The sequence below is a fragment of the Maylandia zebra genome, linkage group LG22 (genome assembly GCF_041146795.1).
Source record: "Maylandia zebra isolate NMK-2024a linkage group LG22, Mzebra_GT3a, whole genome shotgun sequence".
NCBI classification, from domain to species: Eukaryota; Metazoa; Chordata; class Actinopteri; order Cichliformes; family Cichlidae; genus Maylandia; species Maylandia zebra.
In genome coordinates this window covers 15,428,794-15,456,429 of record NC_135187.1, presented here as the reverse complement: position 1 = coordinate 15,456,429, position 27,636 = coordinate 15,428,794, and the positions used below count along the sequence as shown (strand labels likewise).

General features: G+C 40.6%; 1 protein-coding gene and 1 non-coding gene across 15 annotated transcripts in view; one reads left to right on the top strand and one right to left on the bottom strand.

Annotated features, from left to right (window-relative positions):
• Positions 1-1,050: 1,050 nt before the first annotated feature.
• trnav-cac (transfer RNA valine (anticodon CAC)) lies at positions 1,051-1,123 on the top strand. The gene has a single exon. It is a non-coding gene; the product is annotated as a tRNA-Val (tRNA).
• Positions 1,124-2,004: 881 nt separating this feature from the next.
• Positions 2,005-27,636, bottom strand: part of ptk2aa (protein tyrosine kinase 2aa) — a 66,631-nt gene continuing 40,999 nt past the window's right edge. For 3 of the 14 annotated variants that reach the window (XM_014413888.4, XM_076879437.1, XM_076879436.1), the window contains 23 exons: positions 27,161-27,225; positions 26,734-26,820; positions 22,996-23,013; positions 19,969-20,025; positions 19,006-19,026; positions 17,398-17,495; positions 17,172-17,256; positions 16,979-17,079; positions 16,707-16,822; positions 16,392-16,492; positions 14,915-15,004; positions 14,620-14,824; positions 14,157-14,259; positions 13,950-14,012; positions 12,351-12,461; positions 11,078-11,182; positions 7,437-7,499; positions 6,766-6,805; positions 6,354-6,457; positions 4,649-4,804; positions 4,412-4,492; positions 3,766-3,851; positions 2,005-3,679 (listed from right to left, as the gene is read on the bottom strand). In XM_014413888.4, the coding sequence (XP_014269374.2) occupies positions 3,553-3,679; positions 3,766-3,851; positions 4,412-4,492; positions 4,649-4,804; positions 6,354-6,457; positions 6,766-6,805; positions 7,437-7,499; positions 11,078-11,182; positions 12,351-12,461; positions 13,950-14,012; positions 14,157-14,259; positions 14,620-14,824; positions 14,915-15,004; positions 16,392-16,492; positions 16,707-16,822; positions 16,979-17,079; positions 17,172-17,256; positions 17,398-17,495; positions 19,006-19,026; positions 19,969-20,025; positions 22,996-23,013; positions 26,734-26,820; positions 27,161-27,225 (2,083 nt within the window). In that variant the 3' untranslated portion in view covers positions 2,005-3,552. Of the gene's footprint in view, positions 3,680-3,765; positions 3,852-4,411; positions 4,493-4,648; positions 4,805-6,353; positions 6,458-6,765; positions 6,806-7,436; positions 7,500-11,077; positions 11,183-12,350; positions 12,462-13,949; positions 14,013-14,156; positions 14,260-14,619; positions 14,825-14,914; positions 15,005-16,391; positions 16,493-16,706; positions 16,823-16,978; positions 17,080-17,171; positions 17,257-17,397; positions 17,496-19,005; positions 19,027-19,968; positions 20,026-20,107; positions 22,955-22,995; positions 23,014-26,733; positions 26,821-27,160; positions 27,226-27,636 lie in introns of those variants that run through there. The other 11 variants (XM_076879434.1, XM_076879438.1, XM_014413896.4 and 8 more) reach the window with 9 other exon arrangements.

Here is a 27,636-nt window from a genome sequence, read left to right as displayed (position 1 = left end):
TCTGCACATACAATTTAAATCTGCAGCATTTGTCAGCACATTAACCTAAAGTGACATTTAAGGCTGTAGATTTGTAGTGACTTCACTTCCCTGGACATGAGAGAAATTATATTTCAGCACATTCAATTCAGGCACTGAACCTAATGCCATGGCAAGCTGTGTGCTGATAATTCACAAAACTGCAACTACTGAACTCATGGTCAGAGTTTTGTAAAAGCTGAGTACAGTGATCATCCAAATTATACTCAAGATTTTACTTTTCATTCTCAGTTACTTTCAATTCTCATTAGTTTGACCAGCCAATTGATAAAATATGTTTCTGCATAGTGCAAAACTGGTAGAAGACTTCATGATCTGGAGTAAACTTTTAGGAGATCGGCAACAGCTTGTCTTGAAAATACAGTTTGATAAGTTAGGTAAATGTGGATTTATTACTAATCAATGGTCATCTTAAGTTAGACTGTGGAGATGACTTTTAATACAATTTAGAAGATGATGTCAGTACCCTGACTAAATAATGACCTCTAAGCTTTCAGATCATTGGCTTTCAGTTCGGCATATACATTTAATTCAAAAGATTTTACTTCAAGTCAAAAGTAGTGATGGCATGAAGCCCAGTGAATGTGTCATCTCTAAATGCTAATATTTTTCGCCTTTTTGGTGGCTCCATAATCTGCTTACAATCTTGCAAGCTGGTGATACCTCAAAATCACCTCAGATCCAACGCACGCAACAAAAAAAAACAATTTCACAGTTTTATGAACTGCTCGAGTCACATAACCAGGCAGTCCACGGCTCTGCTGGCCTGGACAAAGGCTTTATAAGCTTTACTTGACACTCGGGGTTTCAGCGTCAGACGTAACATCAGTAGTCAAAATTATTCTCTGTGCCTGTCCTGCTAACAGAGTCACACAACCGGGAGTTAACCAGGTGGTGGGGAAATCCACAAATGTATCGAACTAAACTTGTATATCGAAATAAAACATCGTATTCCTGATTGCATATATTGCAATATTTGTATACAAGGTGGCGCACGCATTACTAACAGCAGTTTCCGTAGTGTAGTGGTTATCACGTTCGCCTCACACGCGAAAGGTCCCCGGTTCGAAACCGGGCGGAAACAAGTTTTATACATTTTTGGTTTCCACTCACAGCGACAACCAAACTAAGAACAACTGAACGTCACAAAACACAGAGACCAGTTTTTTTTAATCATGTACTGTCTGGCAGGTTTTGCAATAAGACTTATGATCCAAGAGCACTGACAACTTTTCTAAGATCATCAAAACCATGCCATCAGCATGAACTTTAGCATTGTCTTCACATTAACTCATTTAATCCCCCAAATAACCTCATGCATTTTACTCCTTAGACTTCCCCTACACACAATATGTTTAATTTTGTCAATGTAAGGGGGTTAAAACGGAACCCATTGTTGCTGGTGGGTTAACTATTAACCTGCCAAAGGTTAAGCTCACTTACAGTTATGTTCATTTATGATCCATGCTGAGCTCATTTACTTATTTTACTTACAAAAGTCTTATTTTATTACTAAAGTAAGACTTAATAACTCAAAATTTCAAGTTATATTCTCAAATCTGAGTATGAGTTAGTAAGTTGAAATTATGAGATAACTTAAAATTCAACTTTTCCTTTTTGATAAAAATAATACTTATGGTTGGATTAGGGGACCCTGAACTATACCTCAGTTATGCTGCAATACCCTTAAACAACTCAGGGTTTCCCATGATGTACTGCTGTTATGACTGAAGTGGACTGAAATTTTGCCTTATGGATGGCAAAAAAAAAAAAAAATCCTAAATAGCCTTAATTCAGGAGCTCTACTTGAATTATTGACTCTTTCGATGCTTTACAAGCCAAAAAGCCCAACATGAGTTTCCCATATAGATCTACAGTATGTAATTAAGCATGCATAAAATATGTATTGCTATCTTACAGACAGTGAAACAAATAACAGACGAAACAACAAGACAACAACCTGAATTGCTTCAATAATAACAGTGTTTTATTTGCTCGGTTTAGCAACTGTACAACTGTCTCCTTCCTGAGAATATTGCTCACCTCAGGGGAGAGGGAACAGCGAGAGGATGAGAGGGAGGAGAGAAGGAACACAAAGGTGAGGGGAAGAATAGATAGACCAGAAGTAGAGAAGGATTAAAAAGGTATAAATAACTGCAGTGGAGGGAGGTAGAAAGGTGGGGAAGGAAAACAGGATAACAATTTCATATTTTAAAATCATGACCAAACCCTTGCGAATGAGGTCGACACCCTTAATTTAAAACAACTCTTAGTGCGTTACAGATACAACTAGAGTGCAACAAAGACTGTAAATATTATACTAATCACCTGAAAGTTTGACAAAGAGGAAACAACCCGACTGATGGCATGGTACAGAGAGCTTTAATATACAAACCAATCACAATTTTAGAGGATAAGCAGAGAAACAACAGTTAAGCTGTTGCTAAACTTGTTCTTGTATTCCACAGTTAAGCAATGTTTTGAGTGAAATGTTCATTTGGCACAGGGCAAGCAGCTGTATAGTATTATTAGCACCTCCACTGTAACTTAAAAACTACCCTCCCTCCATTTGTCCCTTCCACTCCTCCCTCCTGTTCTCCCCTCTCCAATATTTATTATTTACTAACAATTCATGCCTCAGAAATGTGTTAAAAATAGAGCTTCTTTGTATATTTACTTATGCAAGTTAACTTTAAAAGTTGCATGTAGCAGTTTTTATATTTAAAAAGACCTATAGCTGTTGCATTTTTTTAATACTCAAATGTTTATGCTGTATCTTGATGCCTGAGATAAAGAAGTCTAGAGTGGGGTGAAAAGAAGAGAAAAGAGATGAAATTATGAGCAACCGTGGTGTAAATCGATCACTTTTGTTCATACAAAGTTTAAGAAAACAGAGGCATACTGCAGGGATGAACATAGCAACAACAACCACAATAATAATAATAATATAAAAGCATGTTTAAAGAACTTTATGAAATCATCTTCATCATCCTCCTCATGCAGGCTCTTCAGTTCCAGTTGCTTCCTCCTGCGTTTGTGGAGTGTCAGTCATGTGTTCTCGTGGCAAAGATTGGTGGGTCCATTCACCAAAAATACCTGTCCAGTCCTTCAAGTGAGCTTCCCAGACATTTTATTTGAATCTTCAAAGATTTAAATGAGTAATGAGTCATTCTGGAAAAAAAGGGTTTCTTTTTGAGGATATGTGATGAGACAGAAGAGGGTTTCTCTGGATACAAAAAGGCAATAATACAACTGAAGTACAAAACAACACAACATTGGCCAAAACATGACTTTTTTCCAGAGAGAACGGGGGGGGGAGGGGCTGATTGTTTCAGTTTGTCGTGTCTGCTGTTCATCGGTTTTCCACGTCAGACCTTCATCACTCTGTCCACCTGCCGATTCTTCTCAGTCTCTTATTAAATTCCCGAGAACTACCAAACTCCCGGGCCCTCTTTTCCTGTCCTGCATTTGGATTCACTTCATCAAAAACCGCCAAGTTGGTTAGATCCCGGGCTAATGTGGGCGGGTCTGGTTGATCATCTTGAGCCGTGATTGGTCGATGACATCCAGCAGGTTCTTGGCGTCAACTGCGAGGGCGTGAGCTGCCATTAGCATCTGTTTCTTGTAGTCCTTTTGTAAACTGTCGAAACAGACACAGCTTTTACTACATGAGCCCCGACGTAAAAATAAATCAAGAAAACGCGCCGTTAACGTGTTAATCCTCACCTTGTCATGACATACTGCTGCGCCAGCTTCATCTTCGCTATCAACTCGGCCAGATCTGAATTCAGCAGCTTCTGGGCCATTTCAATCTATGAAAAGACAAAGAAAATATCAGGATCAGATGATAAATGATAACTTCCAAAGGAAGAAGATCAAAGAAATGTATTTACTTCAATACCAAAAGTGGCTTTAAAATGACAACACAGGTGCCTGTTAGGGTACATTTCTCACATCTATGTGGACCTCAGTTGCATCGGCTTCAGCGGGACAGGAGACACATTTTTACGGGTTATTTTTTAAGCACTCTGTCTCTATGGACACCTTAGCGACAACGTTACCTTTTACACTACGGTGTCGTTAGCAAATATGCCTTGTAGTAGTACTACATAAGGAAACCCTTACTCAAGCTGTCGTAGCAGACAAAGAACAGACATTCCTTTTGTTGGTTTTTTAAGAAGGAAGATTCAGTGTACAAGACTGGATAAACAATGTTTCGCCAATGAGTAGTTGCTGTGACAAGAAATTAAGAAACTCTCATGAAAAAGATCAAAAATAACTCCAAAAACAAACGAAAGACAGTTTATCTAGTTTTCAACCTATCACTGAACCCTTTTAGTGGTTTTCTCTTATGACAGGAGTTTCTTTGTACCTCTCTGTGTGTGCTGGCTGGCAGCACAGGAATCGTCTCATCCACTGTGGCCAGCAGAGTCCTCAGAGCCAAACCCACTTCCTATGACAATAAACACATACAATCATAAGTTTGTAGTATTAAACTGGCTCTTCCACACCCTAATATTTTCTCAATTTTCACACTCTGCCAGTGTAACACAAAGTGTAAATAACAGTGAAGGTTGTCTGAAGATCTTAACCGTGACGTTCACCCTACCTTGACCATGGGGACGTACTCCTCCGGGGCAGCGGGCTGGATCCTGTTCGACATCTCGATCACAGCTTTAACCAGTCCCGTCACATTCTCATACACTTTGTCGTTGGAACGATCCAAGTTGGCGGTGGGAGGTGGGCTGATCTCTTGAGGCTGCAACTGTACCAGCAGACCGGAGACTTACTTATAAAGATTTAAGTTTCCAATTCATTGCTATTTTTTCTTAGTTTATTTCTTTTAAATATACATATTTAAACAACGACTAACATCACTCAAACTGCCCACAGCTCTTTCTTCTGCCATGGTCAGGCAAGTGATGGTAGTTTCACACATTTAGCTGTAGGTGGCAGTATATGCAAAGATAAACTGGAGACAATCTATTTCTAGCCACAAGCATTTCTAGCTAATGATGAGAAACTGACTTTTCTACAGTGAGCAGCAGGCATGTTAGTACAGAATGGTTGTTAAGTGACAAACTCAAAGCTCAACTCTTTGTTAAGTGACTTTAATACAGATGTTAACACTAAGCAGACACTGCACATCTGCTGCGTGTAAGGCGGGCATTTATACAAAAAAGCCCTTTTAATTCGAACCATTTGAAAACATTTTATGGTGTTTTCCAATTAAAACTCTGTACCTTGTTTTACAGATTTAAGGTACCAACGTAACTGTGTTTAAGCTACGAGACATTTTTAAATGTCGTGGTGAAGAAGCAATTACTATGGAGACGTTAAAGCAAGGCTTAAGCAATTTGATAGCCACAGTTTTCATTAATAAAATAAGGCAAAACCAAAACAATAAAAATAATAAAAGTTTTTCCAAATGATGGTGGACAATAACTCAGATTTGGAGGTAGATGTTTTTGATGCATCAAACCTTTGAGAAGTTCATCATTTTAACTTCGATCATTAGACACAGTGTTAGACTTTTGCTACAAATCTACTGACATGTGCTATAATATCTACATCAATTTTTTCTTCACCAGAAATATTGCTTGCACATTTTTAAAAAAAGGTTTTATATATGCAATCTATCTCTAACCAGCAGTTCATAACCACGGTTCCATTAATAACAACTGTTTTCTATTTTTTCCCCGTTTTTTTCTCTGGTGAAGAAAATGACTGAATGATTCTGAGAACATGAAAGTTACTGTAACTAGCAGCTGGCTAACTCTATAATGAGGACAGACACACAAAGATTAGCTTACCCTCCACGGCTTGGGGGAGGAAGAGGGCAGGGGAAGGAGTGGTGGTGGTCGGGTGGATGCGGTTTGAAAGGGGAGTGGTTGAAGGGGAACGGAGTACGCAGGTTGTGAAAACAAGGGAATGTGTCGGAGAGATGGATTGGTGGGTGTGTGGATGCGGTGCCGCGGGTCAGAAAATAAGGAATAAGAACAGAATGGAAGCAGGTTAAAGGAGTAGTGGATGGAAGTTAGTAACAGGGGGGAGAGAAGGAGTAAAAAGGGGGGGAGAGAAGAGGGACAGCACATTAGGCCAAAGCCAACCACAGGCAAGGCATGACATGGACCGGCATGCAACCCATCAGCACAATACCAAAGAACCAAATCAAAAGCTATGTGTAGGCAAGAGCGTGCAAATTACCACAGTAAAACACAGACTTCTATGAAACAGAGAAATGAAAGCCCGTTCCTAATCTTAATCATCTTTAAACCTCACGTTCTTGCTGGAATTTGTGTGTTCATATGCACCTTGACCCCGTCATTGTAGCTTTCTACGGGGCAGAGACTGGGCAGGTTGGTTAAGTTAGCTGGAGCTCCTGGGCGGGGTGGCTTTTTGGGAGGTGCCACAGGTTCTGGGGGAAAAAACAAAATTGTGGGTTAGCATCTTTGCCATGAAGCAACATAGCATGTACATTTTTATACAGATAACTAGACTATAATATGAGTTACATTTAAGAAACAGAATACAAAGTAGTTTAAAGTAGTTTACCACTGATATGCTATAGCGACCGACATGTTCATGCGTCAACAATGCCAACTAATAATGTACCAGTTCTAATATTTTTCTTCCACCACAAATGTTGGGATGAAAATACTTATTATTTTCAATACTTGTCACCGTCTGTTTCTACTAAACATGTCAGTGTGTTTGCTCTCTCACCTGGTTTCCCAACAGGCTGGTAGATATGTTGACTTCCACCCTGTGCAGACAGACAGACACACTTAAATTTGTCCAGTAATCTCAGACTTTTATAAGTCTAGTATCAATAAATTCTCATCCACATTGACCAACCTTTTATTTAGGGGAATAAATCTCACAGAAACAATAAATGTAACATTCACAAACATAAACAAGCTAAATATAAGACAGAAAGTTGGAAGCTGCCATCGCATACTGAGAAGATTCACCAGCAATGTCCTCATTTTTGCCTAAGCTACAGGCCATTATAACCCTTGTGTACAGTTAACGTCCAGTTCTTCTGCCTTTAAAGTTCCCATGTGTCCTCTGTGGTCAAGTGGTCGGTATGTAGGCAGTGCCCTTCATGGCTTACAGACTGAAATACTTTCTCTTCTCCCGCCGTCTGCATTTCCTCTCCGTTTGTCTGAACGCGTTCCCCTCTGCCTCACTCTGGTTCTCTTTCTTTGAGCTTTTCTCTGCTTTTCCCCCTTTTTTTATAATCATCTCTCTGCTACCTCTCTATTACGTTTTTCTTAGCACCACAAGCATTTGTCCAACCATGCTCCACAGCTCAACGAAACCACAAGTGAATCCAATTTTAAAATGTCAAAGCACACACACACACACACACACACACACACACATAGACTGACCGGTGCTTGTAGTGTGCCGTCCTCCCTGTCGACGCTCCCTCTGCTGTTTCTGGACTCCGCCTTCTGCAGGGAGACACAGACATACAATGGATTAGAAAGGATTAAATATAAAAGCCATAAATATATATATTTTATACAGAAATATATGCACATTGTACCAGGCATTGCAGCAAAAGAATAAAATATGTAACATTTTATTTGTAATTCATAAAAACTGCTGCAAAATCATTTCATTTCCTAACCAAGCATCACAATTTAAAAGCAAAACTGATTTTGCAAAATTAAAATATTAGCAGCGACAATCAAAAAAAACCAGCCCTGCTCACAAAGAGATCACTACACGACTGAATAGTTCCAGCATCCCCTCGCTTTCTGTTCCAGTACCGTTTTGGTGAAGCACGCCTTGAAGAGATGCATCCTGGGAGAATATAGGTTGATGAAGTCAGGCGGAGGAATGCAGAGAGTGGAGGCCATCGAAAGAAGGGCGGGTGTAAGGATCGAAAGTTTAATAGAAGGGGCGATAAAAGATGGAGCAGCTCAAGTCATAGAGAAACTGACGGTAGACAGCACAAAGAAATGCAGAAGTTTGCAAAAGACAGAGAGAAAACCTGAGTCAGAGGCGACTGGATGAGAAGGAAAAGGCAGGAGAAAAAGTTTTTCCAGAGGAAGAAAAGCTCTGCTGGGCACAGAGACTAAATCCTAAAGAGAAAAAGATCCAACTGCCTCACTGTCCTCTCTTTTTCTCCCTCCCACTCTTTCCATCTCTCTGGATCTCCTCCTGTTTCTCTCGCTCCTTCTTTCTGACGGGCGACTCCTCGTTCATTCCTCCCTCTCCCTCGCTCTTGCCAATCCCACTTCCTTTCTCCCTCCCTCTGTCCTCCTCTCTTTGCTTTTCTCTTTCCCTTCTTCCACTCTCCTGATGAGCCTGAACTCACACATCAAATTTACTTGCCTGTTTTGCCTTAAGCTCTTTTATTACTTCTGTAATTTTCCAGCACATATTCTACATTAAGTTAGCCTGCATATCCCGAATCCAGCGCTCGTTTTCCCTCACAGCAAAAATTCCACTTGCTTCTTTCAAACGTACGACAGCAGCTTTCACTTGACTTCTCCAGCTGAACATGGTTCAAGAATGATTTTAGGCAGGAGTAACGGCCACAACAGCTGCCACTGGAGATTAAGGTTCACTCAGACTTTAGACCAGAAGTCAACACATCACTGATCACATGCACTCTGTGCAGGAATGTGTTGCTAATTAGAGGCAAGCATTTAAACTACACCTGCAAAAGACTAGGTTTAAAAATGGATTTCAATCTGCACCAGCAAATATTATGAAGGTCAGCTCCCAAGAAAGAAAAACAGATAGCACGAGGCACTTCTAAAGAGCTCAAACACACATTTGGTTTTAATGTGAAATTTATAACAGTTTCACTACTATTAATCTGCTGAGAATATCATGTGAACGTTTTTTATCGCATTCCTGGCAGGGTCACAGCGGCATACACGTCAGAATATTAATTTAACTAGACTTCAAACAGGCTTTGTAATACTACCTGCTCACTGACTGACCCTGCAGCTGACACAAATCCTGTGGACAGTGGGTTTTAATCTACAGCACTATTGATTTTAAAGCACACTACCTTGCGATTAAATCTATGTCTATTGTTACATTTTCAGCTGCTGGAACCAAGATACTATCAGATTAGCTTCAGCTCAGCAGAGAATCTGTAGGGAGCAATTTTGGTTTTTACATCCATGCTCTGGGTAGTGAGTGCCAGTCAGTCCCTCTTTATGAGATTTCGAAAACGTGGCTGTTAAAGCTTTTATTGAAAAAATGTTTGAGGTGGCTGTGATTCAGGTGGTACATCCAAACCTGTCCACTAATTACATGAGTGAGAAACAAGTCATAAAATGAAAGGTTAAAAGGTGCCCCTCAGGTCCGCCCCCTTTGCCATTAATCTGGGTGTTAATTTCCCCAGGGGTCCAAGGTCCTCAAGGTTTGTGCAGCGAGGTATATAAAGTATCCAGAAAAAAAACAAAAAACAAAACAAAAAAAACCCACCCCTGGTGTCAGCTAACAAACAAGATATCAGTCATTCAGCCCGTCATATCTGCCCTGACAGATTTCCTGGTCTATGAAGCAGTAGAACAGGAAATCATGTTAAACATGACAGGCCGACCCAGCAACTCCCCAGCGCTCATTACTCATGCTTGATTTTTTTCACTGCCTTTCAGCTCTCCAACATTTGTCTTAAAATTGAAAAACAGGCCATCGAGACAAGCAGAGAAACAATCTGACCTGAGCAGAGGAGAAAAACAGACTTGTTTTGCAAAAGCAGTATTTTGGCTCCTTTTTGGGGATTTCTCAGTGTCTGATGAGATAAATCAAGCATGCACAACTGAGCCAGTTCAAAGATCTGAAAAAGACATTCTGCAGCTCGTCTGGCAACAACAGTGGACACGAAGAGGGTTTACCAAGTGGGAAAAAATCTCTCACTAATTTTATATTTACATCTTCATAAAGTATTTATTTGGATTTTTGTTCCATTTCGCAATCAAAATGATTTGCTGTTGTAAAATATGCCTTTATTTTATCTGCAGCAAGAGTACTGACAGTGACAAGGAAGAGAGCAGATATCTCCTATGCTGGCATCTCTTCATTGGCTCCCTGTTAAATCAGAATTAAATTTAAAATCCTGCTCCTCACATGCTCTTCACAAGGTCTTGAATAATCAGGTGAATACTCAGGTCCCATCTTATCTTAATGACCTTATAGTACCGTATCAGCCCATTAGAGCTCTCCACTCTCTGACTGCAGGCTTACTTGTGATTCCTAGAGGATTTAAAAGTAGAATGGGAGGCAGAGTCTTCAGCTGTCAGGCCCCTCTTCTGTGGAACCAGCTTCCAGTTTGGATTCGGGAGACAGATACTGTTGCTACTTTTAAGATAAGGCTTAAAACTTTCCTTTTTGATAAACCATATAGTCAGGGTTGAATCAGGTGACCTTGATTTCTTCCTTAGTTTAGAGATTCCCATGATGCATTGAGTGTTTCTTCTTCAGTTACCTTTTTCACTCTGTGTTTATACACCGCTCTGCATTTAATTATTAGTTATTATTCATCTCTGGCTCTATTCCACAGCATGTTTTTGTCCTCTCTTCAGTCGCTCACCCCCAACTGGTCATGGGAGCTGGCCGCCCCTCCTTGTCCCTGATGCTGCTGCAGGTTTTTCCTTCCCACTGTCACCAAAGCACTTGCTAATAGCGGCTTGTTGGGGATTTCTCTGTTTTCTTTGTATTATTGTAGTCTTACCTTACAATATAAAGTGCCCTGAGGCAACTCTTGTTGTGATTAGGTGCTATATAAATAAAATGGAATTGAATTTATTTGTGTCTTTTGTTTGCTTTTTAAAGTATAAATAAGCCACATATGTTAATACTGAAAAGAGACAAATAATGCTGGTTTGGTTAGCTGACTTAAGGGGCAACTGAAGCCCTGCTTACCCCAGTTTATTTTGCTTTGGATTCATAATTTTCACTATGGATGTGACAAAGAAAAAAAAAACACTAGTGGCAATGTAGAAAGCTAAAATAGGAGGGAATATTTAAATGCAGCCACTATGAGTCTGTATAATTTAATTACCATGAAGCTCTCCTCCTGCTCCAACCACCGCTGGTCATCCTCCATCTGTTGCTGCTGCATCATCAGCCTTTCCTCCATCAGAGCCTGACCTACACACCCAATGTCCTGTAGAAAGAGAGAGAGAGAGAGGAAAAAAAGGTCCTTAGGTGCGCCTTGTTATCAAGACGTAGCAGTGAAGGAATAAATCTTGCTTATCGTGATTTAATGATTATAATTAGTCAGTCCTGTGGAAAAACTAAGCACACCCCATTATTCAGTAGCTTGTAGAACCTGCTTTAGCTGCAATAACTTATAATAAGCATTTTCTGTACGACTTTCCTCAGTTCATTGGGCTTTACGGGAATTTGTTTATTCACAGCTCTCTTAAGGTCCCACCACATCATTTCAAATTTCAAAGTCTGGACATTGACTTGGGCATTGGAACTTTTGTTTTTCGTCCTTTCTTACAAAGATTTGCTGTTGTGCTTGGGATTATTGTCCGGTTTAATGATGGACAGGTAGCCTCACAGAATACTTTGTTTTACAGAGGAGTTCGGCAAGTTGCCCAGATCCTGTAACTGCTAAAAAAAAAAAAAAAAAAAAAAAAAAAAAAAGAAGAAATGTTCGATGAATTATGGCCCAAACATAACTTTGAAACATAACATCCACTTTAGGCTGTCTAAAGGACATTGTTCCATAAGTATGGACTGTTCAGATGCAAGTCATACTGCTATCTTCTTTTTAAAGAGAATAGGCTTTTTCCTGGAAATCCTTCCAAATAATCCTTTTTTTCTAATTGTACTGTCATGAACTTTAACATTTTACATCAAGAGTCCTGTCAAAACCTCTTATTTCCCCCATACATGACTGTTCATAGTTTGATAAAAATGCTTGAAAGACAGTAGTTCAACATTTCTTAAATGCCGTTACACGATTCCTTAGCACGAAGCACTTTGTTTGGTCTGCTTGGAAAAGAAACTGCAGAAAAATTCAAGTGCATGTCCCGCACTACTGTGCTGTAACCAGCTCAGGTTGCCTAAAACGAAAAGTAAATTACACACACACAAACACACAGATACAAATCTTGAGATTTAATTTTAGCTTCGCCTGGCAACCAAACAGAACACATATGCAGGTCATAACTGCTTTAACCACTATGTGTTTTCTGTGTTTGATATGAGGCAAAAATTCAACAAACAGTTACGACAGTGGGTTCAGTGAGTGGCTGAGATGTTACACAAATTCATGTTTGACTGGTGAAAGTTCTGTGTCAAATGCATTTGTGGGTGCACACCTCCATATTCGGGCTCCATGGTGCAGTATGTTCAGGTCTGTGCGGATTCCAGGAATCAGTAGGAGGATAGCTGCCTCCAACTCCTCCACCTACACCACCATGGGCTGATTGCTGGAGGAGGACAGATTGAAAGTGGAAAAGAAAATCAGACAAAGAAAACAATCAAAAATATTTATGAACAAACAAGCAGTGTAAAGTTCTTCCTCTTTTGCAACATCTGGCTCTATGTTACTAGAAGATTTAAGAGTTTTATCTCTAAAACAGTGTTGGTAGGAAAGAGAATGACGTCAATAGAAAGAAATAATGAGAAAATGGGGACTCAAAGACATAAAAGACGAAGGATTCACAGATAATAAAATAGCAGAAGAGAAAACTTTGATTATCATTCAACTTTCCACGTCTACGTTTTCACAAAAAGTCTGCTTTTAAAGACGCTCTAAACCAGTCAGATGATGGCAAAACAATCAGAAATCTACCGACATAAGAATAACACTAGGAAATCAATGAATACTTATGAAAAACCACTACCAAAGCCAGTAACTATTTCACTGACGGGCATGCAAATGGATTCAGAAAGTGTTAAAATCTCTTCAAATGCACTTTAAACCTCAGTCTAGTGTGCAATGCATGCAGAAATATACAGATGCTAATCTAAAGTCCGATGTTATCAAGTTAGGCTTAAATGGCAGTTTGAATTACGCACTCCTTATAAGGACCAAAGAAAAGCTTGCTGCCAGGAGCTGAAGAGTGGCTTTGATTTGTTAGTGTGTGTTTGTGTGCGCGCGCCCGTGTGTGTTTGTCCACGAGTACGCGGCTTTTAGCACTACAGGAAATGCCTGCTGTCTGCCTGGTTTATGAGGAGAAGAATAACTGCACTCAAACTCTTTCTGTCCTTGCATGTCTCTCTTTGACTCAGACACATGCAGCAGTGTGTGCCTGACAGTCAGAGCTACTCCAGACTTAACACAGACTTTATTGGGTTGGCCTTATTGTGATGACAGCATTCACGCTTAGAGCTGATTTGTACAACCTTACAGATTTTTTTGTTTTGTTTTAGTGTTACAGAATATCATTTACAGGTTTGTTTTTGAAACTGGTGACTGAATTGTTTTCCTTTTGCATTTTTTGCTCAGTCGTGACCAAAGATTTGTCTTGGCAGCAACTTTCATTTTTGTTTAGCTTTTTGTAAATATCTAACACAAATTGGGGGGGACAGTTTTGAAACAACAGAATTGTGTAACTGCTTACGGCATGTACAGCTGTGTGCAGATGCTTGGAAAAAGCCATTTTTTCAACCATCTTTTCACAGATGATGTAAAATGTCATGTGGGTCAAAGTGACCTTCGTCAGGTGCAATGAAACTATGCTCACCACAGTTTAAGATAATGGCAGAGTATATCAGACTGCATAGATGTCAGTCATTAACAAGGAGTGGTTTATATATTAATGGACTGTCATTGTCCACATTAGGTCTTACAGCATCTAGCTCACTATCTATCTCTGTAGTGCTTCCCAGGACAGCTGAATCTGAATAAGGCAGAACAGGAACGCACAGGTTCCTCACTGATGAAGATCTGTGTGCTTCTGTGTGCTGTTTACCGGGAAGTGGTTGTGCGGGGAGTTGCTGACGAAGCCTTCACTGGGGTAACCTGGTCTGCTAGGCTACAAACACGGAGAAAACCATTTGTGTTAATCAGCCACAACAAAGACTTGCACAGACATACAAGAAATAACAAGGGTATGGGAGGATGGGAAACAAATGATTTCAAAAAGGCAGATCGAGCACAAACAGTCATTGATTCTTACTTTAGGTGGTGCTTCATCTGGGTCCCATGAAACGGTGACTTGTCTCCTCATTTCCATTCGGAGTCTCTCTTCTTGCTGGAGCTTCTCTTCCTCCAGTATCGTGCTTCAGAAATTAAAACATTGGCAGAGAGAAAATTGAATTGAGCGGTCATGCACTCTTTTGGTTTAGTGCACTATTTCATCTTGACCAATGTACTGAAAGTCAAAGATTTTTAGAGAAATCACAACCAACAATGTCATGTTTTTAGTACTAATTAAACTTAATGAAAAGGAAGAAGAAGAAAAACTCCATGGGGTCAGATTGAGACAGAGGCCATCTCTATTATGGCAACAACATCAAAGTTTTACACCTAAAGCAAATTATTAAAAACTACCTTTAAACTACCTCATTAATTAAATAAGCATGTAACCATTTTTTTAAATTATTAATAGTTTTAATACTTTTTTTATGTTTATTTTTTACCTGAGTTGTGTTTTGAGTTCAGTGAATCGCGGACGCTTGCTGGGGTCATATGACCAACATTTGGTCATCAAACTGTAGAGGGTGGGCGGACACTGAGGAGGCATCGCCAGGCGCTCCCCGTTTTCTATCCTGCCAATCACGTCATTGTTTTTCACCCCCTGGAAGGGCTTGATGCCGTACATCAAGATCTCCCACATGCATACACCTATGGGGGAGACGCAGACACGCAAAAGTCACCTACAGTGATGAATCACATCATCACACAGTGGCGCTGGATTAGAAAAAAACAACTCACCGAACATCCAGACGTCACTTGCAGACGTGAATCTCCTAAAATTGATAGATTCAGGAGCCATCCACTTTATGGGAAGTTTACCTTTAGAAGCTGAGACACAAACACAGACACAGAGATAAGCACTAAGGCAGAGAATAGAAAAATTTATCACCAGTTAGTAGGGATGGGTATCGAAAACCGGTTCTTGTTGAGAACCGGTTCCCACTGTTTCAATTCCTTGGAATTGTTTGCCATTTTTGCAAACGATTCCCTTATCGATTCCAGTCACCCTGAATGACGTCACCACGTTGCGGAGCGTCATTTACCTGGCAGGAAACATGGCGGCTCAAACGCTAAAAAGTTTGGTTATACTTTACAAGAACGGATGACAACAGGGCAACTTGCAATACTTGCAAAGTAGATACTTCATTTAAGGGAGGAAACACTACGAATATGCAAAAGCATTTGCTCACAAAACACGCGATGACCTTAAATGAATGTCGTGTTTTTAATTCCGCTCTGGACTCGTGAATCTCAACCCAGCAGCAGCGGTAACGTTTGCACGTCCTCTCCCGTTAATGCGGCAGGTAAATAATCAACTAACAGTGCATATTATGTTAGCGCGATCTGCCTTATCTGCCATTACTGTGCGTTTAGGTGACCATGATGAGAGAGACAGAGTCTGGCTGGCGCTCGCTGGCAGTTCTCGCTGCAGTCTACCGGTAGCGTCTCCTTTCAAGCCAGGATAGACTAATGTTACCGAGCAGTGACTGAGTTTGTGGTCAAAGGCTTGCACCCATTTGCCACAGCAGATGCCCCCAATTTTCGGTAAGTGAATGTGTTTAATTGTAGGCAGGGACATTACTGGATATTCTTGTGTAATTGCTACAGAATAATTTATGTCATACTTTGTTATTGCTACAGAAGAATATTTATTTTATTATTTTACATTTACAATTTTTTTCCCCGGGGTCCCTGTGACACCACATTGAAGAGCCATAGGCTGGATCTCTTAAGATCTCACTGCTGGGTTTGTAAGGCCATGTTACCCCTAAATTTCTATCTTGTTCAAAGAGAAGATATAAAACAAAGTTCTAAGCTAATCGACCTTAGTGTTCTCCTTTTTTAAAAAGAATCGATAAGAGAATCGATAAAGAATTGAATCGTTAAACAGAATCGAAAATGGAATCGGAATCGTGAAAATCTTATCAATACCCATCCCTACCAGTTAGTGTTTCAACAAAAAGGCTGCAATGAGTTGGTAACACAGAGAACAGCTGATATAACGTGATGTCACCAGTAGATGGTGGTAACGCACTGGCAGCTAAATGTTATTTAAACTAAGACTACTGGCTGGTTTCAGGTCAGCATTGCACTTTCTTTGTTTCCCCATTTTATAGAATTCACAGGAGCCTTTTTACACACCTGTTAATGTGGAAATTACACAGAAACTCTAAGGATACTTAAAATCCGACTGAACGTTTTATTGTTTCATTACCTTTGTAGTAAGAGCTGTCCTCCATGTATCGTGATAGACCAAAGTCTCCAAGCATCACACAGTCCACCGCAGAGACCAACACGTTGCGAGCTGCTATATCCCTATTTTTTTTAATTTTTTTTTTAAAAAGCAGGAAAAAAGAAAACTTAAAACCTACTGCTGTGATCCGTGTGTAGTCTCAGCAGGTGTTCGTGTAGTTGAAAATGCCTTTTTAATTCAATTTCAGTATAATCTGTGGTGTTGGCACTAATAGTCTGAGCCCTCCACTCCCCCCCACCTCAATCAGGCTACAGAAGCATATGTGTGTGTGTTTACCTGTGTACAAAGCGTTTGCTCTCCAGGTAGGCCAGAGCTGTGCTGAGTTGGTAAGCATACAGGATGAGCGTGGCCAGGTCAAGACTGTACTTCCTCACCTGAAGGAACGAGCGCAACTGTTGACAGAGAGAGAAAACAAAGGGAGGAAATGACAGAGGCACTGTTAAAAGATGAACCATGCTGACATACCAAGACTGAGCTTTTTATGGCTCTTGCCATCTCAAGAGAACTCGAATACCAAGATTATCCCACACACACAGTATGAGGGTTACCTCTCCAAGAGTACACAGCTCCATGATGATCCACACCGGGTTCTCTGTAATCACGCCGATCAGCTTAACAATGTGAGGATGGTCAAACTGACGCATTGTCACTGCAAGGAAAAAAGACTGTAATAGCATCATCATGCATTTAATGCTAATGTGATGTGAGACACACTGACAAACACACAAAATTGCATCTTACGTGCTTCTTGCAGGAACTTTTCTCTGACGCTGTCAGAGGTACAGTTCTTACAGGTCTTAATGGCGACAGCTAGAGATGCTTTGTCCTGCAAACAAACAGCACACGAGACAGGAGTTAACAGATGATACACTGTAAAGCTCGCCAAAATAACAAAGCAAGACTGTACAAGCCTTTTGGCCCACACGCATTAACAGAGAGGTGCGCATGTTGGTGTGTTTTCACATACTGGACAGTTGTAGACTCCTTGGTGTACATCTCCAAACTGACCCTCTCCAATGCAGCGGCCCAACTCTATCCTGTCCCTCTGGATCTCATAGTCCCGCGCTGAGAGGCAGAGTAAGAAGAGGAAAGGAAAAAGAATAGGGAAGGAAGTAAGGGCATTTCCAGTGGATGAAAAAAAAGCAAGAACCTGTCACATTTGGCATTTATTTCAACACCATGGATGAGGTTTAAGCAAGATAAATATATATATTTAGATAGTTTATTGTGGAAAAGTTTCCACGATATGCTTCTAAGTTAGTTTTAAATTATTTCTATCATTCTGGCAGTCTTACGCTGCCCTTTTAGGCAAACCCCATCCATTGGCACTAGTTTCACTTTACAACAAACCTAAAACAGTAGGACCTGGATCAAGCCTCTTCCCCTCTAACTAGATCAATGGTAAAACATGCACGCTGCAACACAGATCTGCAAACACACCAACAACATACAACATGAACATGCACACGAGTGTCCCAGTATAATGCACTTGTTCCTCTAATGACGTCTGTAGTGATGTTGCAGAGAAACTGCGGGGAAAAATACAATCAAGTAGTTGTGAAAAAGAATTTCAATTTGGGAAAAAGTCTGGAGATCTCTGAGCACCTCTCATACGGACTGAAACTAAACACTGCTTGATGAAGTCAGTGCCTGCATCTAACCCTAACTTTCACAGAGTGTATCCAGAAGGATTGGAGAGAAACTGCTTGTTTTTTTGACATTAAAGCGTTATTAATATTTCCGCCTTGCTGAAAAAGCCCGGAAGCATTTCTGCGGCGGTGTATTAATGTCAGTTGCCAACTAACCGCAGGAAGCTCAAGTTGAAAAGGTTTATTGGGGTCGTTCACCATCGGGAACTTATTCTTTACAAGTTTAATTGTCCGTCAGGCTAAACAGAGCTCTGTTGTTTGGATTCAACCAACCCAAACAAAACCAGTTCAGCAGTAACCAAACACACATTCCATTAGGAAAGATTTACTGTAATTAAAACCACACTGATATTCACTTTCAGGAAATTAATAATTTCTTCAAACATAAAAGAAGTTGTGAAAGAACCATAACCACAAAACACAATTTAAAAAGAAACAAATTTTAAAAAGTAGTAAAGACACGATAACAGCAGGATGGTGCAAGGAGAGCCAAGCCAAAACACAACAAATGCTGTTAGGTTGTTCCAGAGGTCTGCCTTTACTTCATGTTCCCAAGTTCTGATTGACTTATTAGTGTACTTCAGTACAAAGTGTTATATGTACTGAAGCATAATGATTTGTTTATGGATTGGCTCTCGCTCAGTTCCGACGCCCGAGTTCACCTTTACGAGCTGCGATCTACAAGATAAAAAATACCACTGAGTAAGAAAAGAAAAGAAAAAGCCAAAACAAAACTCAACAACAATTTAAGTCTTTTTTTTCTTTTCCAGGTGTTAAAGATCAAATAAACAGCTAATGCTTATTCATTACTGGCTTTTCAATGCGCTTACTGGAGGTCATGGTCAAAAACACTACGATGTAAAACACTACGATTCCTGGAAAAGAAAAATAACGAGAGAGAATGAAAGAGAGAGAGGGAGTTTTACCTTCAACTACTCCATAGCTCACTGTGTTGGCGATGGGGGGGAAAGAGGAAGAGAGAAAGAGATGGAGATGAAGAGACGGGGGGAGAGCCAGGCAGCAGCTTTAAGATTGAAACTAGCTCAGAAAACAAACACACAAACGTGTGCAGACAACAATAACTGGCCAACTTTGCTCATTATCTGATAATTGTCGATACCGCCACAGAATAATTCAAAGATCTAAGCTTGCTCTCCAACTGTTACCGTTTTACAGATTTATTTTATACATTCAGCAGCCGGTAGGACATGGACACACATACAAAGTCAGACACAGGATAGGAAAATATGTCTGCAGTGAGTCTGATTAGAGGAAGTCTCCTAAAGGAGACCAAAAAAAGCAAAGCAAAGCAAAAAAAAAGGACAAAGAAAGAAAGAAAGAGCCAAGACAGATACAGATAGAAAAAGACTGTGGGGGGAAAGAGAACAGTCCATTTTCAAAGTTGGCCGCACAATCAAACACATAAGTACTCTGAACTGGCCAAAACAGCCACATTAAAAATAATGGAGCTAAAGCCACGACTACTTACAGAACTACAGCCAAACAAACCAGCACATTCAGGCTTTTGACAAACGCATGAATGAATCCGACAGATGTGATGCGTCTCCATGACCACACGTACATGGCACAAGCTGCGGCCTTTAGCGTCTCTGCTGTTTAGAAAGGATGAAGGAAAACCGGCCAGAATTTGATAGCTGCTGCCTAACCAAACGCGGTTTAATGCAACTCCTCGGGTTCGTTGTGCGAGTGTGTTTCTTGGAAGCGATTCACACCACAACCTCGCTTATTAGGGAGCAGAATGAAATTAACGTTTGTTTGAGTACGAGAAATTTATAGCCGCCATGTGCCAGTGCAACAGAAGCTGAGTTCTTAAGAGTCCTTAAGTACAAATGAGTTTAGAAAGAGAGCAAACTGAATAAGTGACTTACTTGAGGGCATGGTGTAGGTGTCCTCTTCATCAACTATCTCTGCATAGTCATCGGTTTCTGAAACATGACACACACACACGCACAATAGCAAGACATTAAAACACACTTGGTACAAATGATGACACAAAAACTGGTTTACCGTTAAGAAGGGTCCATGACACAAACACCCGAGAAGAAACCCACCCTAAACTTAAAGCATGAAGCTAACTCAGAGTTTGAACAACTCCCGAGCAGAGAAACACCCACGTAGCTTCTTGCTCTGCCTTTCTCTCGCCTTCTTTCACACACAGACACACACACACACCCACACACACACACACACACACAAAAACACTTGGCGGATAGCGTCAGCTGAGCATGTGTTGTGAATATCTGTCTGTGTGAGAGCAGCTGGTTTGCAGGGAGGGACTTACTGTGGTGGCGGTAGAGGAGAAGGAGGAGGAGGAGGTAAAGAAAAGTAAAAGAGATGAGATGAAGACACAAAGCAGGGACAAACAGAAAATGAAAGGCAAAACAGTAAGGAGACTAGTTGAAAACTCAGTGAAGAGGAAGAAGCATTGAGGGAGAAATGCACAGAAGAGGAAGGAGCAATGTTGGGTCTAGCTGTCATGGGAGCAGATGGTAGTATTTAGGGTGAAATCTGTGCAGAATCAGACAGATAGCCAGAGAGAGAAGAGAGCCAGGAGGAAGAAGAAGAAGAAGAAAAAAGACGGGGAAACATGGACCGAGTCAATCCTAACCAGATGGCGGCGTTTAAAATAAAATCAGTGTGCAGACTCAGCTGTTGGAAACAAGAGTCAAACATCTGCTGTCCTGCTCCCCTCGCAGCTCTGCTCGGGATTTATCAGGGACTGTGGGAAATGTGTTCCTAAATTTAATCAAAAATCCTTTTCTAAAGCCTGTGGCTGCTTTTCTCAGGAAAAGTCTCTGAAGCCAGACTTGTAGAGGAACTACGGGCTAGCTGCATAGTCATTTTAAATAAGGCGGGCCAAACAATACACCGGATGGTTGACAACATAAACTGCACTTATTTTGTTCTATTAGTGAGCAAAGTTATATTTGAATATTGTGGAACGTGTATATTTGCTCAGAGTCGCATAATGTGATTGATAAAAACTCTGATATTTGTGTGGTTAGCTGTTAGCTTTACATAAAACACAGAATCTAGGGGGGGGGGGGAAACACCTATCCTGACTCTGTCCAAGAACTTAAAACGTCCACGACAGATTGGAGAAGGTTTCCAAATGATTGCTGTCTAATTTATAAACACAGATTGCTAGCATACTGCAATCAATCAGAGTCAGTATGTGTGCAATATGTGGAATATGTCCCTTGTCTTTGCAACAGGGGCCTCCACTGGCTCTAGTTATAATCCTATATAAAAACAAGCTTGCTGAGCGCTCGTGTTACTTTACAGTTAAATTGCTCTCCTGCAACAACTAGAACACTCTTTGTGGAGAAATTTCTGTTTCAATCTTGAATCTTGCGGTTCTTGCTGTGCTGTGAATGTAAGTAGCACATTCACAGTCTACATTAATACTGTGGAATGTAAGTGTGAATTAATAACAGTTAAATATGAATAAATTTCTCTGTGTGTGTGTGTGTGTGTCAACACCAACAGATTTTTAACTTTTACCAGTTTATCACCACATTGTTACTAATAACCTACCAGCTTCACCACATTCAATCTCAAACTGGCAGCAAATGCGCCAAAATCTCTTGGAAAGCAGCAGCCGACTACAAGTGGCTGCAGACTTGATCCGCATCTCTGAAGCACCCATTTCAAAGGCAATGAGATTGCTTGCTCATTGGACACAATTGCAATAATTTTGGGCATGCCGCGGTTTTCAACCACTGTTTTCCCTTGTGTGACTGTAGTACAAATGTCATTGTTACTGCTATTATAGAACACATTTCCCTATTTTTGCAAGATGCTAAGAAAAACCTTTTAATTAAACAGGCATCCATTTATTTAACCATTGCTACGCATGACTTATATTTCGCAAGAGGGGAACGAAACAACATTTAGAGGCTTATTAAAATCATCTTGATTTGATCATTAGATAAACTGTTGGGCAAAAGCTGATTCTGAGTCGTTGATTTAAAAAAAATGTACTAACAGAATACCTGTTCATTTTTGCATTTTACTTTTTTTCTTCACGTTTTTACATGTACAAAAATCCAATAAAATCCAGTTGGGGATAGAAGCTACACTCTAGTTTTTTGAGTATTTTGTGTAGCTTGCATAAATTGTCTGAGTCTATGAAAGAAATGGTTTTAGTTTTTACTAAGAGGTCACTCTGTATCACTCTGCATATTAAACCCCAGTGTGGTTTGGGATGTGTTCTACAGAAACAACCCTTTCTAAGCTTGAGAGGCCTAACTCTGCATTTCAGCTTTCGGTAGAGAGGGAATTTGTGTGTATGTGTGCGATCTAGCTGGCCCATTATAGCCAGGAATGCACCCGCTCTCGAATCCAGCAAGCCTCTCCCAACTCCTCTCCGTGAGTGTGCAAGTGTGTGCATGAACGCGCAAGAGTACACGTGTGCACGATTTTGCATATGTGTAGCCAATTGTGTGTGTGTGTGTGTGTGTGTGTGTGTGTGTGTGTGTGTGTGTGGAGAACGACAGAGAGAAGCAGCTGCAGACGTTCCCGTAAAGAGAAAACACCACTGAATACACAAATTCTGTTTTTGGTGTCCCTTCCGGATGAAAGCAGACATTCGGCTTTGAAGACAATAATAGGAGATAATCACACAAACACTCAACTTAAACATGCAATAATAAAATCGCATGCTACTCTTGCTTACAGGTTATTTATCCATGTATCCAATCATTTTGTATTAAAATTACATTACACAATATTCACACAACAAAGCACATATACCGCACTCACACACACACTTTCTCTCTCACACCACCACAACGTGCACTCCCCTTTCCCAGGAGAGTGCAGTGTTTTGGTGGAGGAGGACTAGGAAGAAGGAACATAAGAACAAAAGATTATAAACAACAGTATAACTTTACCATCCCCACTAAGATCTTCTGCAGGGTCCAGGAGAGCATGCAGGAAACGGGACAGCAGAGAAGGAGGACGACAAACAGCAGCGAGAGAGAGAGAGAAGCAGGAGGCAGAGCAGAGAGGAGAGAGAGAGAGAGAGAGAGAAGAGAGGTTAGAGCATGACATGCCATGAAACAACACGGTGATGTTGCAGGATCTGCAAAGCCAAACAATCAGCGGGCAGTTAGTTAAAATCCAAAATCTAATGAAGGGGGAAAAAATGCAACGTTAACATCTCCTTCAATTAATGCTGTGCAGGCTCATGTACAGTTAAAATACACATGTGTAGAAAACAGTGACAATAAGTCCAATGTGGTGTCAATAAAGTATGTTCTGTGTGTCAAGCTGTAAGCATGTGAGCTGGGGAGTTAATTACAGTGAGCAGACAGGGGATGCAGCTGTGTTTAATATGCGAGTTTCATTGGAAGAACGGATACAGTGAGCAGGCAGTTACAACTGATCAAGGTTTCTCACATACCTCATTTTCTCACTCAATTCTTAGAACAAGAGAACGCCCCCAGTGACAACTTTTCGCTTTATTATTTTTGGCTTTTTTCATATTTTTTCCATCTTAAATGGGAAATGTGGAAAAGTTTTGAATGCATATAAGAGAGTAAAAGTTTACAAGCTGTTTTTGCGAGTTTTACTAAAACACGCTGAGCTTGAAATTCCAAGCGTTGCATTTATCAGGTCTGTTTATCACATTTGGAAAAGTTTGGATGATTTTTAAAGGTTTCGGCTATGAAGCAGCTGCTGTCCAGACTCTCACACTCGTTTCTCCGAGCCGTCTTTTTAGTTACTGATGACAGCTGCCAACGCGACACTTGGAGACATGAGGTCAGCATTATGACCCATCCAGGATATCACGCAACTGACACGTACACAGAATAGAGCGATGGGATTCTGGTAGATGTGTAACATCCAATAAAATCCATGAGTCCTTCTAGTATAGCAGCTTCCCCATGTTGCTAAAAGCATTAGCATTAAAGGAAAATGAGGGATGAGTGTTTAGTAACTTTCTAGCATTGAACAAACAGTTAGCAGCTTGACTTGTTGACACTGCTCTGCTATACGCTACTCTGCTACAGACAGTGCTAAGAGTACTGGAAACAACCATGTGGGAGGGTGCTGTGCTGGTTTAAAGATGAGATGACAGTGTTTCTAAATGGTTCCAAGAACCAGGCAACATCTCTCATGTACACTCACTAACCACTTTATTTAGGTACAGCTGTTAAACTTCTCGTTAATGATCATTTTGTGATCAGCCAATCACATGTGCGCATCTCAGTGCATTTATACATGCATATATGATCGAGACGATGTGCAGATGTTCAAACTGAGCATCAGAATGTGGTAGAAAAGTGATTTAAGAGATGCTGATTGTGTCACGGTTGTTGTATTTTGCTAACTGCTGATCTACTGGGATTTCCCTAAACAACTAACTCTGGGCTTTACAGAGAATGATCTGAACATGAGAAATAATCCTGTGAGTGACAGTTCACTGACTGAGAATCCCTGGTGGATGCCAGAGATCAGAGGAGAATGGTTAGTCTACTTCAAGCTGATAAGAAGGCAACAGTGACTCAAATAATCACTGGTTACAACCAAGGTATGCAGAAGAGCATCTCTGAATGCACAACATGTCAAACCTTGAAGCAGCATGAGAACTCACCAGTTGCCACTCCTGTCAGCTAAGAACAGGAAACTGACACTACAGTTCACACAACTTCACCAGCATTGGCCAACATAAGACAGGAAACTCACCTTTTCTGCTGAGTCTCAATTTCTGCTGACATTAAGACAGTTGGGTCAAAATTTGGTGTAAACAACATAAAAGCATGGATTCATTTTGTCTTGTATAGCACTGTATGGCACAGTGTGGTCCTTTTAGTACCAAACCCCACAGCTTAACTAAATATTGTCGCTGACCATGTCTGTTCCCTTATGACCACAGTATAACCATTCTCTGATGGCTGCTTCCAGCGGGATAAACCATCATGTCACAGAGCTCAAATCATCTCAAACTTGTTTCTTGAACATAACAGCAATTTCATTGTACAGCGGTCCCTCACTATAACGAGGTTCACCTTTTTTTTGTGCAATTTTTCCTTCTTTTTTTTAACAGCGCATTGTCTTCTGCATCCTGATTGGCTGTAGACCATTGTCAATCAATCTCGTGCCGTGTCTCCTGTACAGTACAAAATGCGTTCAGCTTGTCAAATTTACATAAATCTTCGATCACTAGCAGTGTGACTCTGAAGTGCTGTACTGCATGTTTGTAAGTTTTCTCCCCAACAAACACAACAATGTCGACGAAACGTTTTGCACCGTCAAAGGCAACCACATGTGCCTTTGGTTCCATTCTATAATACTGGATTCATTTTTCTACGAAGGTTTGAACTTTTAGAGTGTTTAAACAAGAGATAAAAGTGAGAGAATGTTCGTGCCTATCTGAGAAAAAGGTATAAAGTGTGTAGTGAGGGGTTTTACAGCTTTAAAACACCTATAATAATTGTAAAGAATAAAGTTGGCTACTTTGCGGATTTCACCTATTGCGGGTTATTTTTAGAATGTAACTAATGCGATAAACGAGGGACGACTGTACACAAATATCCTCCACAGTCACAAAAGCAAGCAAACAGAGCACCTTTGTGCTTTGGAGTGTGGCAGAATGGGAGATTCTCCTCATGGATGCGCAGCTCACAAATCTGCAGCAAGTGTTTGACATGATCACATTAATATGAACTCAGAGGAATGTGTCTAGCACCTTGCTGAATCTATCCCGTGAAGAATTAAAGCAGCTCTTAAGAGGCCCAGTCTGGAACCAACCTGCTGTACCTAACAAAGTGGTCAGTGAGTGTACATTTGGGATTTGTCAGATGATAAATCTTTTCGGCCGCAACATTCATGAAAAACAACACAGTTGTGACCTCACCAGCAAGATGTGCTTACTGGAGTCCTGAAATAACAATTCACTCTGTGTGTCATCACATGCTACTGCTACTCACAACAATACAATAGGGGAAAAAAACATGTTGGAAAGTAACAGAATAGATCCATCTTCATTAGACTTGTAAGGGGTAAAGACTGGTTACTAATGGCTACGAAATAAATTCCTAATGCATCAAAAACATACACAAACCTCAGGCAGAGATATTTGTCCAATAGTTTTTTAATTTGTATTACAGTCTTTTATTTTTAGTGAGCATTGGTGTGGTTATGAAGCATCGCATAACCTGTTATTGTGGTTAAAGTGTGTGTGTGTGTGTGTGTGTGTGTGTGTGTGTGTGTGTGTGTGTAAGACTGGATGAGTCAAAGCAACAAGGCAACGAAGTCAAAGACAGTTTAGCAGAAGGGGACAGATTGTGATGGAGCAGAAAGTGTTTTAGCCATAAAATCACTTTTTACTTTAGATCTAAAATGTAGAAAAACTCTCCCCACAAAAAACAAACCAAGAGCGAGTCAAATATTTGGACCCATCCTGCACTAAATGAGTACCATAAATCACTTAAACAACCCACATATTATTACTGTAACATTTTAATTAACATTCCTCAGTACTGTGGGTTTTGTAAAGACTGTCTGTGTGTCCTTATGTGAAGTTATTCAGTAAGCGCGGTCATCAAATCAGGAATTTCACTCTGCCACATCACAATTTTGTGGATATGCTCCTCTGCTAACTGTCCAATGAGAGCCGAGGATACCGTTGGGCGGCGAATCTGAACAGAAGACAAAGGGGAGGAGGAAACGCCGCGCCTTGGTTGGCTTAGGAGGCATCGATGTCACAAGATCTTCAGCCAATAGGGCGGGGGAGAGGATGAGAGTGTGAGAGAGAAAACAAGAGTGAATGGATGTGAGAGAGTGAAGAAAGATGAGGGGAGAAGATGTAAACAAAAGAAAGCAGGAACAAAGTGGATGACGGAGAGGGAGAGGCTGTCCCAACAGAGGAGAAAACAATGAGATTATGATGGGGAAAATGAGTAAGAGGGGAAAAAAACAAAAAGCTGAATTATGAAACAACGGGAAGACAGCTGGAGCCGAGGAAGCTTCGAGGAAGATGAGCAGACTCTTGCTCATCTTCCTCCTAAACCTGCCTCTTTGTGAGTGAGTGTGCTTGATTTTGTATCTTACCTGAGACAGAGATCGCTCTTACTCCACTCCGGACTGCTTCTAACTTTTTTTCACTGTTAGAAAGTCTAGAGAAAAGGAGCCAAGAGCAAATCAGACAACAGTTGCACAGACACACACACAAAAATACACTAACTACATTTATGCCTCCATAACATCAATATCAGCGATTTTTAAAGTTAACGGTAAAAAAAAAGGAAAAGGAGAAACGATGGAAGCTGTTGTCCACATGCATTGCACACATGCAACTCTTCAAAGGTAAACTAATCCTTACTGTCTCTCTCCTTTTGCCGTGGTTTCTTTTTCCTATATCAGCTGAGCTCTACTACTATCTTTTTACATCACAGACAGCAACAGACAGAAGGGAAAAGAGAGGGTGGGTGAGCAAAGGGAGTGAGCGAATGAAAGCAAGAGGAGGAGACTTCAAGAGTGTTTAAAAACCCTAAGTGGAAAATATTTGGCTCCTAAACTTATATCCT